The following is a 17,592-nucleotide window of genomic DNA, read 5'->3' on the forward strand; positions in this document are numbered from 1 at the left end:
AAAAAGGCAGAACATGAGCAAAAAGAAACAGCAAATGCAGGTTAAGTAAGCGAGCAGGGTTACATCTTTTGTTTTTTTTTCTTCATTAAGTAAAGAAATAACAGGAAGAAGAGCCCGGAGAGGAAGAGAACCCCGAAAATATCCAAGCAGGAAGCTAATAGACATACCTGTGCTCACCTCGGAGGGCGAGCAGCTAAAACTGCTACGAACAAATCACAAAATACAGTTTTTTTCTGTGTTAATATCTGCGATCTCTTGAAGCTAACGGTAATGCTAACCCTACGTGTGACGGGGGTTTAACGTCTTTAGCGCCCCTCCCTCCTACTTTCTGTCCCGTGGCGTTTACTGGCAACACAAAGCCGTCCCGTCGTCGGGTCTCCGAGCGATTCCTTCAAAAAGGTCAGACGGCGAGCGAGCAGGTAACGCAACACGCCGGCTTCCCAGCGCTGCGTCCACTCGTCTTCCTCATCGCGGCGAAGAGACGAGGCCCGTTCACAGTCCAACTATGGCAATATATATTTCTCTATATATTTATATAGCTGTGCCGACCCAAACCGTCCTCCTCCGCTTCCTTCATTCAACCTCTACGCTACAGAGAGCCTTCCTCCTCCTCCTCCTCCTCCTCCTCCTCCTCCTCAGTAATGAAAATGAATGGAGAGATCAGAAAGTCCAGTCTATTTTGACCCCCGGTGCTTCACCTGACCTCCCCCCTGAACCCGACCACCACACCGTCCTCGCTCTCCCACAGCGCCCCCGCTTCAGTCTGCGGCGGCGGAGACGCTAAAAACAGGCGCCCCGACCAGACCGAGCAGACGTCCAGGAGGTCGCTTCGTTTTTTATTTTTTTGTTTCAAAGAGAAAAAGGTCTCAGATGAGAGAGGAGCCGTGGGGGTGTGGCGTCTGTCCAAAACCAGGGGGGGCAGTGTTGGCGAGGGGGGGGGTTATGTTCCTCAATGTTCAGATTTCCGCGGGCTGAAGGGAACCCGGCGGTGGCGTGGCGCGTGGCACCGCGGTTGAAGAGATCCCGCGCCCTCCGGTCCAGGAGGGGCGTCACCGCTCCTCGACAGCCGAGGGGGTGGGGGGTGGTGTTTCAGCCTCGTCGGGGGGTCGCGTCGCCTCCCCAGCCTCCACCGTTTCTCACCGGTTTAATTTTCCATTTTAGTTGGAGCTCGTCTTCGTCAAACTTCTGTTTTTTTCCCTCCCGTTTCTCCTGGTGGTGGTTTTGTTGACGTCCGGACACAAAGCGCCGCCTCGGCCTGCCGTTCAGTGAGGCGGGTTCATGGCGCCGTGACCTCGCTGCTGCTTCTGTTTCTGCTGCAGGAGGAGCTGCTCCAGCGCCGACGGGCCCGGCTGCATCATGGAGCTGGACCAGATGGACTGCAGGGGGAGAGAAGAGTCATTGATCGCACTGGTCATGGCCGACAGTGGAAGCCATACAACACCATTAAACCTCTGAAACCACTTCCTGTGTAGCTGCTGGTTTCTCTTGTACCATGCTGAGTCCTGAGCAGGACGACAGACAGATTCTGTTCTGTTCCTCTGAAGCAGACTGGAAACAGCTGCAGCAGCTGTTTGCTATGAGCCAAAGAACATTAAACCACATAAACCTGCTCTAGTAGAACCTCCACATACCAATAGGAGCTTTACAACCTGCTGAGCTTAAACTGTGCATCTTAAATAAAAGTGGAACCTCCTGAGTAGAACATCCAGTTAGTACTTTCTGTCCCAGTGCTACTGGATCTGTGCTGAAGGACTAAAGGACTCGTGTGGATAACCGGCGCAGTAAACTTTAGGTTCGGGGGAACGTTAGCGGACCTTGAGGCTGTCGAGCAGCACGGTGGAGGACGACTCCTCCATGGGAGACTCCTGATTGGTCCAGGAGCCGCCGGTCGGTCCGGCCTGGTGCCAGCTGGTGTCTGAAGCTGCCGAGGACGCCGCGGCCGGCAGGTAGTCCAGACCGAAGCCGCTGACCGCTCCTGCAGAACACAGGAAACAACAACTCAGGAACCCACTTCCATTTGATGTAGAACAATATTGGATCAAAGCAGTCTGCTTGTTTTCATGTCTAACATCCACACACGACACTGGCTCACACGCCTGTTGCCATGGAGACGGGGAGTTCACCGTGGGCTGCACGCTGAGCTCAGTTTGTTTAAATCAGCCATCAACACTTCCTGCTGCTGATGTTACCGTGGAAACGCCGATGGTTAAACAGCGATTCTGACTGTTAATCACAGAACTTTTTCCTGAACCCTCTGAACCCTTCAGACACTGAACCCCCAAAACCCTCTGACCCTTTAACCCCTCTGAACCCCCTGAACCCCCCTGAACCCTCTGAACCCCTCTGAACCTTTAACCCCCCTGAACCCCCCTGAACCCTCTGAACCCCTCTGAACCCCTCTGAACCTTTAACCCCCCTGAACCCCCCTGAACCCTCTGAACCCCTCTGAACCCCTCTGAACCTTTAACCCCCCTGAACCCCTCTGAACCCTCTGAACCCCCCTGAACCCTCTGAACCCTCTGAACCCTCTGAACCCCCCTGAACCCCCCTGAACCCTCTGAACCCTCTGAACCCCCCTGAACCCCCCTGAACCCTCTGAACCCTTTAACCCCCCTGACTCTCGGCCTCACCGGTCTTGTCTGCCTTCCAGCGGTCCACCACCCTGCGGTCCCGGCTGTCCGGAGTGCCTATGGGCCCGAAGTTGGAGAAGGGCATGGCTCCGTGGTTGTGTGTGGGCGGGGAGGACGGCAGGCTGCTGGGGTTGGAGGAATGAGGGGATTGGCTGGCCGGGGTGGAGTGATCTGCCAATCAGAGAAGAGCTCACATCAGAGACGCGTTCGTCCGTCTGGTCCTGAGTGTAAACGTTTGTTCACAGGTGAGACGTACCTGAGCTGGCAGGGAGGGAGGGGGACCAAGGAGTCCCCTCGAACAGGGAGTAGAGGGACGGCTCCTGGTGCATCATGGGAGCATCAGGCTTGGAGCTGGGCGGCAGGTTCTTGCCGTAGGCCTGGCTGAAGATACTGTTCTGGTTGTACTCCTGAACACAAGAAGACATTGATCACATGATTGATCACATGATTGATCACATGATTGATCACATGATTCCCCATAAACCATCAAGAAAAACCTCACACATCTGATTCCTGTATGAAAAAGCCAAACACAAACAGTTCACTGAATAAATATCTACTTTGGCTCAACGGTGCTGCAGCTTTAGATTTCTGTTAACTTTGGTCTTTTAATTATTGTATTTAGAATTATTTCATTAAATAAAAACTAGAAATATTCTGACTATTGTGATCCAGATCTGACGGATTCCAGTCCAGCAGGACCGAACCAGACCGAACCAGACCATGTATTCATCCTTCAGTGAGAAGCTGTTACTCTGCAGCTGTGAGGGAACCTGTTGTTGTGCTCTTGAGGGTCTGACCTGCATGGGGAAGCCAGACATGGGCAGGAGGGAGGAGGACTGGCTGACGACCTCAGGGCCGCTCTCCATCCTGGTCTGGTTGGGCAGCTGCAGAGACGGAGGACAGGAGGGATTCAGGAGGAGCCAAAGACACACGGACTCACTGTGATGTGTTATGAAGCTGGAGGACTTTCACTGTGTATGTGTGTGTGTGTCTACAGCAGGATGAGCCGTGTTCATCTTTTAAATGTCAGGGATCCATCTCACAGTTCTGCTATTTTGTCTGCTGTGTTTCACATCACCGTGAACAGACGCTCAGCATGCGGTTAAAGCCACAGTCTGAAGGACGACCACTTCAACTCACAGCACCATCTCTTCTCTGACGGGAGCCAAACACTGACCGGTCTCTCATGTCAAAACATACACTCTAGTTACAGCTAAAGAAAATCCCAGAGAATTCATCTTCTCTAACGATTAGCTTGTTTTCCTGGTGACGCTTCAAATCAGACTTTGGAGGACTGAATTTAGCTTTCTAGAGTAAAACATCTTGAAAATATCTCTACTTTTGTTTTTGTGTCCTCACTGAAGAGACGGCAGAGTGTGGCTTTAGGTCTGGATGAGTCTGGATGTGGGGGGGTTGGGGGTGTTGAGGATGGGGGGGTTGTTGGAGGCGGAAAACAAGGCTACATACAAATATGTTTGGTCCAGGAGCAGAGCTAAGAGGGCCAGCCAGGGCCTGGAAGAAATCAGGAGGCTTAGTAAAGACGAGCTCCTCCTCCTCCTCAAAATCTGCTAGAGTTTTTAACAGGTCAGGAGGTAGAAGAGGCGAGCTCTTGTTGTCCTAGTGAGAGATGAAGCAAGAACAGGAAGAAGAAGAAGAGAGGGGGGTAAAACAAAGAAGAGAAAAAGAAAGAAGGCAAGCCGGTAAGACAGAGGTGGAGAGAAGGAAAAAGCTACAGAAGCACAGTTCATCTCAACAAGTCATCCTGTCTGTCCAGCCCTAAGCTAACCCTGCTGGCTGTTCCCGTCACGACTGCACCCCCCCACCCCCGGGACGCCGACTTCATTCCTACAGGCTCTGGAGTTAGCGATGTTAGCTAGGAAGTGTGGAGAAGAATAACTTTAATGCCAGAAATATTAAGTCCTTATTGTAGCCCATCCTCTGGGCCTGGGGGGGGTCGCCCTCCTCTCTCAGCTTTACTAGTCATTGCTCGTGTTACTGACGTCTGTTGGCGTGCAGCTGTTCTGTGTGTTGTGATTCTTTGTGTGTTTCTGACGTAGCAGAGGGTGGAGGTCTGAGCACTTTGGGAACGAGTCAGCTGGCTGCTGTGACGACCACATGACTGTTAGTTAGTAGTAGTTAGTTAGTAATCTAGTTAGTAATCTCCCAGACCGTGTCTAGCTGCTGTGATGGGCGCTCACACAGACCGGCCCAAGACCAGCAGGAGAGCCGGGCTCTTCCACGGTCTGCTTGTGGACACTGATCTCAGTGAGGACTGAGGAGCTTTAAGAAGCAGCAGCATGTCAGGTGTTTTACTGAGTTCCCTTTGGCCACAGGTTGGAGTGTGACAGTCTCCATGTTAGACTTCAGTCTGCAGTCCATTTTACACCAAATCCTTTCTACATGAGTACATGTTTCACCTTCTCTCTCTCTAACACCAACTAATTCATTTCCAGCGCCGCTGAGCGTTGGGACAGACCTGGTTCACCGTGTCAGACCTCCACACCACTGCAGGCCCCCTGCTGGTCTGGACTTTTCTAAACAGAGCTCATTTGTTCCACTTCAATTCACGTCCTAAACTACACCGTTTCCATCATTCCTGGTTTTTCCTTGTATGCCGTCACATCCCCCAGGGTTCCCTTCTGTCTTCACACTGACAGTTTTAACGATTAAAGACTTCCAACAGTAGTTTGGAGAGCAGAGTGGCATTTCACTCAGCGTCGACTATCAATTCAACAAACGTGAAGAAATATCGCTCAATCAGATGTTCAATTTAGGTCCGTTTCCCCCCAGAACACCAGCAGGACATTATTCAGACATTTAACTGATTCATTCAGTGTAAGATTTCCTCTGAGTCACACGTCCAACTAGTACAGCAGAGAGTCTAGCTGCAGTAAAAACCCTCCAATCAGAGGAGACGACTAAAACACTGCGTAGGGACAGAAAGAGGAGCAGAGAATCAGAAGCAGCAGGACAGGACCACCTCCTCCCCTCACTCAGCCCACAGCTGCTCACCTCAAAGGGGGGTCCCCGGGGCCCGGAGGGGTCCTGCTCAGGACAGATACCACCCGGCGGAGGCCTCTTCATCCTGTCAGCCATCACGGCCAGACCGTCCCCCATCCTGTAGGACGGCTCCCAGTAGAAGTCCGGCATCTTGACGTTGGGGAACTTGATCTTCTTGTCCATGCTGGAGAGCTGTGGCTGGGCGGGCGGCTGCAGCTGGTGCTCGTACAGTTTGAGAGGATCCTGAGCCGCCATGTAAAAGGCCTGCTGCTGCTGCTGAGGCTGCTTCATGGACATCTGCATGGAAGGAATCTTCTGCAGGGCAGCCTGAGCCTGGTTCCACATCTGAGCCGGCTGGTCCTGGACCTGCATATACTGCTGAGAGCACACAATCATCACTGCATCACTGTCAGCAGGGAGACGTCAGCATGCCTTCTGAGCACAGCCTGGGAGAAATGATCTAAACCTTCATGTTACTCCACCAAATAAAGACCTCCACAGCTTTCTACCTTGTCAGGTAACAAATGAACAACACTGTTCATAAACAGCCTGCTTGGTGGACTTTAACACCCTGGGTTTGCCTATCAGGCTTCATATGGGCTGCCCCCCCCCCTGACGGAGTTGTTGGGGCTGTGTGCAGTGTGACAGGAGGACGGAGGACCACTGACCTGCTGCAGTCCCGGGTGGTGGGGTGGACTCTTGCCCATCCCGACCTGCTGGACCGGTTTGGTGGGAGACTGCTGCTGCTGGCTCATCGCCTGCACCTGCAGCTGGACCGGTTGCTGGGGGGGCGGCTGGCTCTGGGGCTGCTGACCCTGTGAGGGGCCCTGGTTCATGGGCCCCGGGCCCGGACCCGAGGACCCCGGCCCCTGGCCCGGACCGGGACCAGAGGGCCTCTGCTGACTGTAGGGAATGTGGGACTGTTTCCCGGCCTGGGTGCCGGCCTGGGTGTGGATGCCCGCCTGGAGGAACGGTCCGGGGACGGACACTCCGGTGGAGAAGGTGAAGCCAGGATTCACCTGAAGACCCGGGAACGCCACCGGGGGAGGGATCACATAGGCTGAGGGGGGGAAACCTGAGGAAAACAATGAGGAAGGACTTCAGATCCGTTTCAGTTCACAGTAACATTTATTCAGTTCTCTGTTTCTGAATGAGGTGGCTGACAGGTCTGATTCTGGTCTGACTGTGTGACAAACTACAGCTGGACAGAACTTCAACGGGACAAGCTTTAAAGTGTGTGTGTGTGTGTGTGTGTGTGTGTGTGTGTGTGTGTGTGTGTGTGTGTACCCGGTCTGCTTGGCAGGGGGGGGAAGGCTCCAGGGTGGTGGATGGGGATGAACTGGGAGGAGCAGGTGGTTTGAGTTGGAGTGACAGGAGTCTTCTTCGCTTCTGACACCGGAGTCTTCCTCAGCTCCGTCTGCGCCTTCACCTGAACGGGAGACAATGAGTCGACATCATCATCATCATCATCATCATCATCATCATCATCATCATCAACACCTCGGCCTCAGAATAGAGACAAGCCGCTCCGTCGGTTGAACACTGAGGTCCGTCTCTACCTGTTTTCCAGCATCAGCACTTTTCTCGTGCCCAGCTTTCTTCAGATCGCTCTTCCTCTTCCCGTCCCTCTTCAGCTCTCCTTTCCCAGCAGCCCCGTTGCCTTTGCTGAAGTCTCGCCGCTCCTTGCCGCTGTCTTTCAGGTGATGGTTTCGCGTCGGCTCGCGGCTCAGCTCTCGGGGTTTGATGTTCTCCTTGAAGGTGACGACGGGTCGGTCGCTGCCGTCGGGCCACGAGCTCTGCGTCTTCCCCGCCGACAGCACCGACTTCAGGCCGGAGTGTCCGCCGTCGTTAGGCGTCTGCTCGCCGTTGGACGACTCCTGCAGCACCGGTGCCTCCTTCTCCTGCGGCTCCTCAATGGCCTGCTCTGGAATGTCGGTGAAGAAGACGAGGAGGCCGTCCTCGCTCACTCTGCACTGGATGAGCCTGCAGAGAGGACACAGGGGTCACGTCCTGACGTCCTGTCAGCGCTCTGACTCTCTGTCGCCCTAACTAGCATACTGTGACCCTAAAATCTAACATGTCATTTTGTCCACAGTCTGACTCAGGACCCTGTCTTTGTCTGAATCTGGCCCACAATGTAGAGATTAGAGGGAGGTTTGTCTTTTTTCCGTGTGGAAGCCGACAGACGCAGCGACGAAGCAGGTGAACTCACCCTGGCTGGTTGTCGGCCACCCATTTGCCCAGACTGATGAGTCTCTGATGGCGGGTGTGGACCGGCAGGCCGTCCCTGTCCACCAGGATGCCCTGATGGCCTTTGGTAAAGTCCAGGGACCTGAAACACAGACAGACATGAAAAAATCTGACTGATTCAGCTTCCCCCTGCTGAACATTCCCCCCCTGCTGAATGAAGGAGTACCTCAGAGCGGGCCGGAGCGCCAAGAAACCCTGCAACTCAAACTCCTCTGGCAGGGGCATGGCTGCAGAGAAAACACACAGCAGCACATCAGCTACAGCAGCTGGAACACATGTGGCACACAAACACTACAGCGTTGTTCCATCAGCACCTCACATCCTTTACTTCATCACTACATTACATCTAGTTTGCTTTGTACACAGAGGAGAATAAACAGCACACTACAGTCTGTGCTGCTCTCATGACAACAGATGAGACTTCACTCAGCTGTGTCTGTAGCTAATGTCGGTCTGTCAGTGATTTTAAAAAGCTCCACTTCCACATCCAGAGACGCCTGATTATGTTTTCACAGATTCAGTGAGGGAGGAAGCTTCCTGGGAAAATAAAACTGAGCAGCAGCAGCTTTTCTTCTGAAGGGACCATCCAACCTACAGCACCGCTCTCATCTCTGCACCGCGTCATAAAATAAAGAATCACCTGTTCCTCTCACCGACACCTCAGGTCTGACATCAGCGCTCATATCGATGACAGAACTGAACACAGACTCAGAATCAGCTGGGGTCCTACCTGAGGAACAGGACACGTCATCTTCTTTGGGCTGGAAACTTTTGAGGATGGAGACCAGCCAGGGCCAGATACTGAGACACAGGAAGAGGAGGACCAGTTCAACTTCCTGTTCAGAGCTAATCAAGACATTTACTGAGCAGCTCAACGACAAAAGGACTTACTACTGCCTCTTGTCCACAGCAGCCTCGTGGAAGACGCTGGGCCTCAGTTTGAGCCAGTCCAGAGAAACTTTAATGGCCGGCAGAGGACACTCCCCCATGATCTCCTCCCCTCGGCTCTTGTTGAGCAGAGCGCGGCTGCACATGACGCCCAGGAAGGACACTGAGGGGACAGGAAGTCAAACAGCTCCATCAGTTGGACTGTTTGCTACGTGTGCTGCCATGGACAGACTTTTACTTTGAGAATGAGCAGTGTTATCAGTGTGTGTGTGTGTGTGGTTCTTACTGAAGAGTCCCAGCAGCTGGAACCAGCTGATCTGCTGCTCGCTGCTGTAGCTCTGCTCACTGCCGTCAGCTGTCAGGTCTCTGAGGTGGTGGAGCTCAAACAGGTTGATGACGGTGATGTGAACCAGCTGCTGAGAGCTGAAGGCTTTCTGCAAGATCAGCCTCTGCACACACACACACACACACACAGAGACACACAGAGACACAGAGACAGACACACAGACACAGACACACAGACACAGACACAGACACACACACAGACACACACACACACAGAGACACACACAGAGACACAGAGACACACACACACAGACACACACAGACACACAGACACACACAGACACACAGACACACACAGACACACAGACACACACAGACACACACACACACACACACACACACACACACAGACACACAGACACACAGACACACACAGACACACACACACACACACACACACACACACACACACAGACACACACAGACACACACACACACACACACACACACACACACACACACACACACACACACACACAGACACACACAGACACACACAGACACACACAGACACACACACACACACACACACACACACACACACACAGACACACAGACACACACAGACACACACACACACACACACACACACACACACACACACACACACACACAGACACACACACACACACACACACACACACACACACACACACACACACACACACAGACACACAGACACACACAGACACACACACACACACACACACACACACAGACACACACACACGGACACCAAACAACAGCTTTAAGTACTTTTAGCTCTCCAGGCAGAACTGGCCACATGCTAAGGTGGGATTTGTCGCTCTGATTTACCTGAAACTGCTCCTCCAGTTTCTCCCTCAGAGCATCCAGTTTGTCCAGACTCTTACTCAGGTAGACGTGACCGTGAAACTTGATGAAGGCCCTGATGAAATCGGACACACTCCACTTGGTTTTCACCTCGTCCCGGCTGCACCAACACAGAGGGAGGACAGAGGATGTTACACAGAGGAAGCTTATGGTCACGTTTAAACACCCGCAGTCCTTCACGTCTCCTCAGGAGGAGCAAAGGTTCACACTGTTCACTCCACAACAAAACGCTCCATCGCTGTCTCAGATCCCCGAAATCTGTCCAACCTCAGCTAAAAGGCTGCATCAGCCAATAAACTGAAGAACTGATAGAAGTGTGGCAAAACAGATTGATATTATATTATATAATATCAATATATGTTGATGTTCGAGGTTTCCTCCCGTTAAAGGGGAGTTCTTCCTCCCGTTAAAGGGGAGTTCTTCCTCCACTGTGTCCTAATCTAATCTCTGAGCTGCTCTGTGGGGATTCTTGAATCCTTCCTGTTGAATTCCTGAATCTTTGGTCTCTGAATGAAAGAGTTTGTTCTGAGCTGCTCTTTATGGAAACAGTCTGAGAGAAACACTGCTGTAGAGATAAACACTGACTGATTGATTGGTTGATTGAAGATAATTGTGAACGTAAAAACAACAAAATATTATTAACACCAGAAGTTATGAGAAGCGTTTCATCCCCCCAGCTTGTCTTCCAGCAGGACCAGGGGCTGAACGGGTTAAGCTGAGCACTAGAATGAGAGCGTTACCTCTCCAGAGCCTTGGACAGGGCCTTCTGCAGGTTGGTGGAGGCGGCTGGGAAGGGGAACTTGACTGCGATGCTGCGGCAGTAGTAGAAGATGGTGGTGAGGTGGTCTCCTTTAGAGGAGGCCAGGATGGCCAGCTGGTTGTACGGCTGACCTGCAGGACACACGCAGGAGCGTCACACCACACACAGGGAGGAACTACAAACATGGCTGCTCCAGTCTGACCGGCTGTGACCACGTGGTTTCCAAATGGACCTCAGAGTTTAGAACTATATCACAAATATCACTGGGTTTAACATTTTTAGGAAGTGTACTACTTAGTCTTAGTGAAAATGTTTCAAAATAAAATAATTGTGTTTTTCACATTTGAGATGTCAGTGAGGTTCAGTACATATCACCATCATCATCATCATCATCATCATAATCATCACCATCATCATCACCATCGTCATAATCATCACCATCATCACCATCATCACCATCATCGTCACCATCATCGTCACCATCACCATCATCAGGAGGCATCAGATTTAAAAGGTGTGGTAGCTTTCCACAGCAGGGAGATTAAAGGTGCCGTCTGTCCAGGGATGGGACAGCTTTTTAAATTCAAGCCCTTTCACGGTACCAAGGATTCTCCTCACACCTCAAGTGTTACGATAACTGAGTTCAGTTTGTCCGGACTAACTTTGATTTTATGTTTTGATCAGAATCATGTAACCACCCAACCCTGACCTCTGACCTCTGACCCTGTCAAACAAACATGACGACGAACTCGTGTCCTTTCAAAAATGAAAGACTTTAACTTTACATGAGTGAATGTGTCGAGGAAAACGTGACTAGAAATGAAGCCTTTATGAGTCAGAAAGCCACTCGTACGTGGGACCAGGTAGCCCCGCCCACCTGTTGGGCCTATCCAATAAGACACCAGGACAGCCTTTAGCCTAGCTTAGCACAAAGACTTCTTCTAACGCAGCCGTCATGTTAGAGCACAGAGGTGTTGTGGGCGTGCAGCACAGCATCAGACTGACCGTTGGAGGGGACCAGCTGGGCAGCATGTCGGTAGTACGACTCCGCCTGGCTCGTCTGGTTCCGGTAGCGCGCTGAGAGACACAAGGATTAGAAAAAGAAAAGATGACTGATGGCTGAAACGTCCCATCAGTCACCAGAGGTCACCAAAGAGAGGCCGAGTGATAACGTGTGGTATTTTCTCACCTATGTCTCCGAGGTGGACGAGGCAGTGCTGGCAGATGTAGGAGCAGGAGCTGGGCTGGGGGGTGACGATGGCGCTGGTGTTGCACTGTTTATTGCTGATGATGCCGAGCTGAGATGACTTGACGCGACACGGCAGGTCCACGTTGAACACAGTGCACAGCTCCTGCAGCAACTGGAGGAAACACGGCAGCAGGACAGGAGGTGGTTACTCCAGAGGACGCATGGCTTCAGGTCGGAGCCTTTATTACCTGGACTTCTGTCGGGGGCTTTTATCCTACTGATTCTCCAGAAGGTTCGTTACGTCACAAATTGAATTGTGATATAAATTTGACTTATATTGTGATTGAGGATTTAATCCAGAGTTGCTCAACAGCCTGAAACTCCTAAAACCAGCCGGCACAGAGGAGACCTCTCATTTCAACGCCATGAAAAACAAACAAACAGGGTTTTGCTTGCAGCTCAGTTTAAAACAGCGTTCACACGTTCCAACTAAACATCTCAAGATCTGCTCCTGCAGGACAGCTCATGTAGTCAGCAGACGCCCTACATGTGCAGCGTGGCCGTGAGGGGAACTCACACCTCAACACTGTGGACAGCTGACGCTAAAACAAAATCAGACATGAATCACAACCGGGGGACCAACTGTTAAACTAAACTAGTTTAGGACAAGCTTTGGCCTAAATCGTCACCTTACATGAGTCTAATTAATTCATTACCATCTGTTGCATAAATATTAAGACTGACTTTATTTGAGGCAGGAAGTTTATCCACCCCTCCCTCTGGCTCAGCCTCCAGAGACAGACCTTTCAGTTAAGGAGCAAACAGCCGTTCTATCGCTCTCTGCACACACACCAGACTACATTCACTAAAACAGGGATTTTAGAGAACAGGACACAGGAGCTGCTGCTCTGCTGCTGCCTCCATCAGTCAGTCTGTTTGTGTCATTGTGTGACTTTGGTGTTTTAAAGGGTTCATTCAGATCTACAACTTCTGTTAAGTTGATTAAATCTATGAAATAATACTCTTTTTTCAGCACTGTATTCCTGTGTGTCATTCTTCCATCAGTGTCACTGTAGCATCTGAAATTTTTTTTGTGCGTCTTATTTCACCCATAATGCATTGTGCTTCCAGGCTTCCATGATTCACAGGGGAGCTTTATGAGCAGGTAAATGTCTGATTATTAGTTATATTTAAGTCAAACGCTGGGTCTATTTTATGCAACTGTTCCCAGGGTTCAGAAATTCAGAACCAGAATTAATCAAATGTAAACAATTCCAAAGCCACGTTGAGCCTGAGCCTGCTGGTCCACTGCGCCCCCACCCCACCCCCGAGCACCACCTGGGTCTTACCTGTGTGTAGAAGCCACTAGCTGCCTCCAGAAACAGCGACAGGTTGGCCTGGACCTCGCTCCGGTTGGGGTTGGCTCGGTTCTTGGCCTGGCTCTGCAGTGTGGTGATCTGGTTCTTAAAAGCATGATTCCACCTGCAGACAGAAGAACAACACCATCAAGACCAACACGGCAGGGGGGGCCTCCTTCACCTGTGAGTTCAGCTCTTCCATCTCTGACAGTAACGTGGGCGGAGCAGCTTACAGGTCTTGCTCCACCTTCTTGTCCAGAGCGTACTCCAGGTCAGTCACCAGCATCTTCTGGTACAGGTCCTGCAGGGCCTGTCGAGACGTCCACACCTCTGCCGCCCCCAGCTTCGAGTCTAACGCAGAGAGGACACAGGTGGATGTCAGAGCAGAGAGGACACAGGTGGATGTCAGAGCAGGATGTAACAGCACACTGAAGTGCTCCCAGCACTGAGTGGTTCTGACTCATTCTGTGGTCAGATGCTTCCTCATTTAAGTCCTTTTTGGCATCTTTCTTGCTGCTTGCTGCTTGTGTGACTTCCCATAATTAAATGGACATGATTGACTGTAATACTGATGTTTCAAATGTGCACTCTGCTCATAGAAAACATGGAAGCAGATCAAGTCTTGCACTTCCTAAGCTAACAGCCGGTCATCCACATTCCAGCTTCACTTCTGGGGGGCTGACGTGCTGCTGGGAGCTCATCCTGCTGTGCAAAAATCTCCTGGATGTTGTGGCTGCAGCCCAGAGCAGCATCCAGGGATGTAGTAAATGTAGGAGCAATGCCTCTGCAGACTGACACCAAGCAGCTGGGACCAGCACTCAAATAACTGATTAACCAACTATTGATTAAATAATGAGGCGTGTCAGCTACAGCAGCATCTACACCACAGCGGCCAAGACTATTCTCTTGTGCAACACACAAGAAACTCCTCTTTTAATTGATCTGAATTCATTTGACCAGAAAAACATCAAACCACATCTGGAGAAACAACCTGCAAACTTAAAGGAGAACTCCGCTATTTTAAACCCTGGCCCTATCTGGACATGTCCACAAACCGTTATATTTCTATCTTTAAAAGACACCAGACTACATTCACTAAAACAGGGATTTTACCTCACAGGACACAGGAGCTGCTGCTTCCATCAGTCAGTTTGTTTTAGTGTCTGATGCAAAAATATTGTCATGGATCTTTAAAACACAAAGTCACAAACTACCTGATGGAGGCAGCAGCAGAGCAGCAGCTCTAAAATCCCTGTTTTAGTGAATGTAGTCTGGTGTGTGTGCTGTTTGTGGTTAAACCAAAAGGATCTTCCAGGTCTCTCTCTGTAGGGATCCTTTCCATGATGCTGTCACACACTTAGAATAACACTCTGAGCCTGTCAGTGGATCAAACAAGCTCTTTTAGTGGACCTACTGTGATCAGGTGCAGTTGTCCCAAAGGATCACGTTGCAGCCATTGCAGCCCTTTTGGTGGCTGCTGGCTGAGGTGATCTACTGGACCAGTTCTGGCTGAGGTGATCTACTGGACCACCTTTTTACTACCTACCAGTCACTCAGACACCAGGGTATAGACAGAACCAGGGTTAAAAACACCAGAGTTCTCCTTTGATGAGTATTTGGAGGTTTGAGGAGTGAGACTGACATCAAAGAAGCAGCTGCCACGGGTGTGTGAAACATGATTGTCGCCCTGTTTGGACTGGAGATCTATTTAATCAGGTGTGTCAGACAGTCCTCCAGAAAAACATCAAAGCACAAACCATGACAGAGCGCTCAGGCCTGCAGGCAGTCTCTCTGGCAGGCCTCCAGCCACCATGAAGAGCTGCTGCTCTCTGCTAACAGTCTAACTGGCTGGTAACAACATGGAAAGTGAGAGGGGACTTTAAAGAGCAAAGACAGTTTGATCTGAGGGAAAACCTCTGGTCTGCTGTAAAAGCAGGAAAATAAAGTGAAGACTTGAGTCACGTGGCTGCAGTGAACAGCAAAGGATGAGAAGAAAGAGCTCATGTTTCAAGCTTCATTAGTGCCCTGATGAAGGGCTGTTTTCATTGTCTGCCTCTGTGCTTACACTGTGTTCTTTCCCTGCACAGGAAACTGTCTGGGGATCACAGCTGTTATTCTATATTACATGATCTCTTCATTAGGCAGCCTGTGTTTGTCTTACTAAACAGTAAAATGCATCGGTCCCAGTTAAGAAATGACAGCAGCTGGGCACTTATTCATTATGTGTCATCCTGAGCGCAGTAAGATGTCGTCCCTCTTTCCTCTCAGCCAACACACATTCCTCCGATGTGCAGATGCTGAGTTAAATCAGGAAGAACTGACCAAAGACTACACACAGGATTTTCTCCCAACTTTCAGTAGACAGGATTCCACATCCACCACACACAGTGAGCCTGCATGGAGATCACAGAGTGGTCGCAAGGCAAGGGTACAGCTAGAGCTCTGGGGACAGGCTGTAGGTTACAGTACAGGTGCAGGCTGTAGGTTACAGTACAGGTGCAGGCTGTAGGTTACAGAACAGGTGCAGGCTGTAGGTTACAGAACAGGTGCAGGCTGTAGGTTACAGAACAGGTGCAGGCTGTAGGTTACAGAACAGGTGCAGGGGCAGGCTGTAGGTTACGGTACAGGTGCAGGGACAGGCTGTAGGTTACGGTACAGGTGCAGGGACAGGCTGTAGGTTACGGTACAGGTGCATCCACTGAAGAGCATGTCTGAGGTGATGGTGCAGACCTACCTGTCATGTCAGCCTTCAGGGCCTCTGCCTGTCTGCTCGGATGTAAACAGAGAGGAGGAGGTTAGACAAGTCTGCAACACACACACACACACACACACACACACACACACACACACACACACACACACACACAGCATGACAACATACCATCACCCCCCCCACACACACATGCTAACATCATGAGTAACTCACAGCATTTCCTCTTCACAGACAGGCAATGAACCTACAGCCACTCACGTCTCCACTAAACCATGTCACAGCTCATATTAGATGCCGCCATGAGGGCAGGAGGTGGTTTCGGGCTCAGACTACCTCCTGGATACAAAATGCGGCGAAATACACACAGACAGCAGCCCTCCGTCAGCTAGCTAACACCCGACAATGACAGCCCACCGCTAGCTCACGGCTCTGCCTTCTAACCACGGGGCACAGCAGTTAAACACAGAGATAAATTCACTTCAGAGACGCTGCTGTCTTTAATCCAAACCATATTTAATATGTAGCGTTGACAGCATCCGCTCGCTAATGCTAACCAGACATACGCAGAAAGACGCTATCAAGCTAAAGCTAACTAGCAATAACACAGCGAGTAGCACGTCTTTCTGTGGCGGGTAAACACACATTTATCCCTACATTTAACAGAAAACGTCTTTTAATTCCCCTATAACGACGCTGACGTGTATCAGACCGTCCACACGTCTGGCCAGCTGAGGGTGAGATGTAGGCGGGCGGCAGCATCGATTGTTTGTTGATATGTGAAGCTAGCTGCTAGCTAACATGTAGCTAAGGGGGTGGTCCCCAGACCAGCTAGCTTTAGCATTAGCAACCGAACAAAACAATTCACCTGTCGGGGCTAAAAGGTCCGGGTTTGGCACACCTGTACCGCCGGGTGACCGGGCGGAGGACACCCCGCCGAGCTTACCGTAGATAAGTGGCGCAGAGGTTCATCCTGCCGGATCGCCAGTCTTTCAGACAACGACTGGTCCAGAGGCTAACGCTCCTCCCGGCGCCATATTGTTCCTGTCTGACCCACACAGGGCCTGCCTGAGAGGAGGGGGGGGCGGGGGGGGCAACATTATCGATACTACTCCTGATAATAATAATGATATTGATAATGTCTGGAACTACGCAGTTCTGACTTTCTCACGGATTATCAGCCAGAAGAAAATAATAGCTGAAGGAGATTCAGGTCAGACTGAGCTGATTAGAATAGATATGAACAATATGAAAGTGGACATACAGACAGTTCTATAATGTTCCATGAGCTTATTACTCCTGTTTGATACAGGGGGAGATTTAAAGGAGCAGTCTGTAGGATTCAGGAGGCTCTATTGGCAGAAACACACTATATTATTAATAACTGATTAATGACTAATCAGCTGAAACTAAGAGCCGACGTGTTTTCAGTCTTTACATCTCCACAGGAAGCAGGAAGCACAGTTGTTTTTCCTAGGAAGGTGAAGGAAGGTCCCGCTCATCAAACCATTGATTGGTCAGAGTTAGTCACATGGGGACCCTTCATTGGTTAGGGTCTGGCACGGGGGGCTGTGATTGGTCAGGTCTGGTCATTAGGCATCCTGGGA

General features: G+C 50.8%; 1 protein-coding gene across 5 annotated transcripts; it reads right to left on the reverse strand.

The window, feature by feature from the left end:
• Positions 1 to 623: 623 nt before the first annotated feature.
• Positions 624 to 17,024, reverse strand: smg7 (SMG7 nonsense mediated mRNA decay factor). Of its 5 annotated transcripts, none has more exons than XM_070845197.1 (23): positions 16,932 to 17,024; positions 16,010 to 16,041; positions 13,509 to 13,626; positions 13,267 to 13,399; positions 11,918 to 12,089; positions 11,734 to 11,805; positions 10,709 to 10,859; positions 9,933 to 10,068; positions 9,058 to 9,220; positions 8,775 to 8,934; positions 8,614 to 8,684; positions 8,050 to 8,110; positions 7,846 to 7,965; positions 7,193 to 7,616; positions 6,921 to 7,062; positions 6,302 to 6,708; positions 5,646 to 6,008; positions 4,101 to 4,250; positions 3,431 to 3,517; positions 2,887 to 3,037; positions 2,631 to 2,801; positions 1,815 to 1,975; positions 624 to 1,376 (listed from the first exon to the last, which is right to left on the reverse strand). In XM_070845197.1, the coding sequence occupies exons 1-23, from the start codon at positions 16,955 to 16,957 to the stop codon at positions 1,263 to 1,265; spliced, it is 3,585 nt and encodes a 1,194-aa protein (XP_070701298.1). In that variant the 5' UTR covers positions 16,958 to 17,024; the 3' UTR covers positions 624 to 1,262. The 5 variants fall into 5 exon arrangements, with proteins under 5 accessions (XP_070701298.1, XP_070701300.1, XP_070701299.1 ...); XM_070845199.1 differs by having other exon boundaries at positions 4,101 to 4,145; positions 5,646 to 6,011; XM_070845198.1 differs by having other exon boundaries at positions 1,815 to 1,972; positions 5,646 to 6,011.
• Positions 17,025 to 17,592: the final 568 nt, after the last annotated feature.

This window comes from Pempheris klunzingeri, chromosome 15, assembly GCF_042242105.1.
Source record: "Pempheris klunzingeri isolate RE-2024b chromosome 15, fPemKlu1.hap1, whole genome shotgun sequence".
Lineage (NCBI taxonomy): Eukaryota > Metazoa > Chordata > Actinopteri > Acropomatiformes > Pempheridae > Pempheris > Pempheris klunzingeri.